This window comes from Aulonocara sp. 'chitande type north' Nkhata Bay, linkage group LG11 (genome assembly GCF_057382095.1).
Source record: "Aulonocara sp. 'chitande type north' Nkhata Bay isolate Kocher_YH1m ecotype deep benthic linkage group LG11, A_spYH_male_GT1.1, whole genome shotgun sequence".
NCBI classification, from domain to species: Eukaryota; Metazoa; Chordata; class Actinopteri; order Cichliformes; family Cichlidae; genus Aulonocara; species Aulonocara sp. 'chitande type north' Nkhata Bay.
The window spans coordinates 12,762,255-12,764,330 of record NC_141354.1 but is presented as its reverse complement, the minus strand read 5'-3'; the positions used below and the strand labels follow the sequence as shown (position 1 = coordinate 12,764,330).

The following is a 2,076-nucleotide window of genomic DNA, read 5'->3' as shown; positions in this document are numbered from 1 at the left end:
TTTTAAAATACTTGTTTTGGACTTTGGGCGTAAAAAGTGATGACATTAAATGGCCTGCATTTGTATAGCGCTTTTCTAGTCCCTAAGGACCCCAAAGCGCTTCACACTACATTCAGTCATTCACCCATTCACACACACACATTCACACACTGGCGATGGCAAGCTACATTGTAGCCACAGCTGTCCTGGGGCGCACTGACAGAGGCGAACAGAGATTAACAGCAAACTGTGTTGTGTATCGAGCTCTTACACGAAATAAAGAGTGCCGAGTGTGTTTGTGATAAGTAACTACATATAATATGCAAATTCACTATATCTATGTGTACTTAGTTTTAATTTAGCCTCACTCTAAACAGGCTTGTAAACGCTTATAAAACTAACTGATAACGCGAGAGCTGTTTATTAGTTCAATTTACGACTCGGTTACATTTGTAAGAACGCAGTTCTTTTAAATAGTTAAGCCACACACGAAAAACTACCTAGTCTCTCCATTTACATTAAGTTAAAGCATTCCAACGTAACGTGCTTTAGTTCACAACACTCACCAGTTTCGTCGCCCTGTATGGACCCGGTCCAATAACTTGGTTTTCCATTGTAATAGTAAAAACCCCGCTTCACTTGGACACCGACATGGACACAGTTTTCTTTTTTTTTCTTTTATGCTTGTCAAAAACTTAAGTAGAAGAAGAGTCTCAGCAGAAACGTTGCAGGCAACTTTGAATCTCGTGCGTCACATCAGTTCTACAACGTGATTAGCCAGCGGTATGATCACGTGACCAATTGTAGCAAAGCGTTTATAAATAAATGTGGCAGCGCAACATTTTCCCTGCCCCCCAAAAACCCCCGACACAGCCACTTAGGTTTGATAAGAGGAGAATAGGACTATTTTTTAGAGTATTTGTTTATCTTCTCTCTAAAAACATTTGTCAATTAAATTTTAACTACATGATTTGCTTATAAAACTTTTGTGTCACCTCAAGACGACCACCTCGATTAATTACGGAACTATTACTACTATTGGTGAGTAACTGATTGTAACAGTTGCCATGCTACTTGCTTGCTACTTATCCCCCAAAATTGTATATTGAATGTACACGAACTCGGGAAAGACAAGCAATTTTAGATAATTATGAAACACATACTGTTTAACTTCACACAATATTTTCTCCTGTGTAGCGTTGAAAAATAACGCTAGGAAAGAAAAACAACGACCATTTGTCTGTATATACTGCTACATTATTTATTTAAATTTATTTTATTCCTTGTCCACCTGTCCTACTTCTTGAGACAATGTCCCATATTACTGGTTCTGCAGAACATTAACTTTTCTAAAGTTTGGCTTTTTGGCACTTTTTTCTTATTTTTTATTTTAGTCAAATTAAGTTTAGCTGGTCTAATGCTGTTCCCAAAGAGTGAACGTTACCAAAAAGTTAGAAGCTTTGCAGATTTTAATGAATATGATGGACATTGCCACAAAATAAAATTAAATAAAACAAAGTGTATATATTGAGATATGTTTTGTTTTTGCTGGTGTCATTTTTCAATTTCGCACAGTAAAAAAATGTGGTGTGAAGTGAAATAGTATGTGTGTTTGTGTCATAATTGTCTAGAAATTGCAAGTCTATGGACGCCTCCCTGCTGAATTCTGAATCTTACACTGAACAGCAGCTGAAATAACAGTGAAATAACAGAGAATGCAAGAGTATATATAGACCATCACATGGGAACATGAAACTAAACTTCAGTTTCCTTTTATTCTTTATGTATTTATATAGCAAGATGTTTGAAAAAGTTCAAATATAATACATTTACTACTTCCCAACATTGTTAACATGTCCTGCTTGCCACACACAAACACAGTGTTTGAGTTTGTGGGGATCTGGTCACCCTAACTGGTACATTTGGTGTTTCCAGTTAGCCTATTGGGAATTCAATAGCAGCAAAAATGTATAATACTCCATGTATTTTGGGGAGTTTGCTAATGCATTGCTTGAAGGTCAATAAGATCTTAATACTTAAGACAAGCTGGTGGCACAGTTATTTATCCAAAACCATGCTACAGCTTTTGGGATACAC

At 36.5% G+C, this 2,076-nt stretch overlaps 1 protein-coding gene across 1 annotated transcript in view; it reads right to left on the bottom strand.

Annotated features, from left to right (window-relative positions):
• The window catches only part of LOC147318596 (DEP domain-containing protein 1B-like), a 12,099-nt gene extending 11,379 nt beyond the window's left edge, over positions 1-720 (bottom strand). The window contains exon 1 of the mRNA XM_086310624.1: positions 546-720. Within this exon, the coding sequence (XP_086166750.1) occupies positions 546-593 (48 nt within the window). The 5' untranslated portion in view covers positions 594-720. The remainder of the gene's footprint in view (positions 1-545) is intronic.
• Between the last annotated feature and the right edge of the window lie 1,356 nt (positions 721-2,076).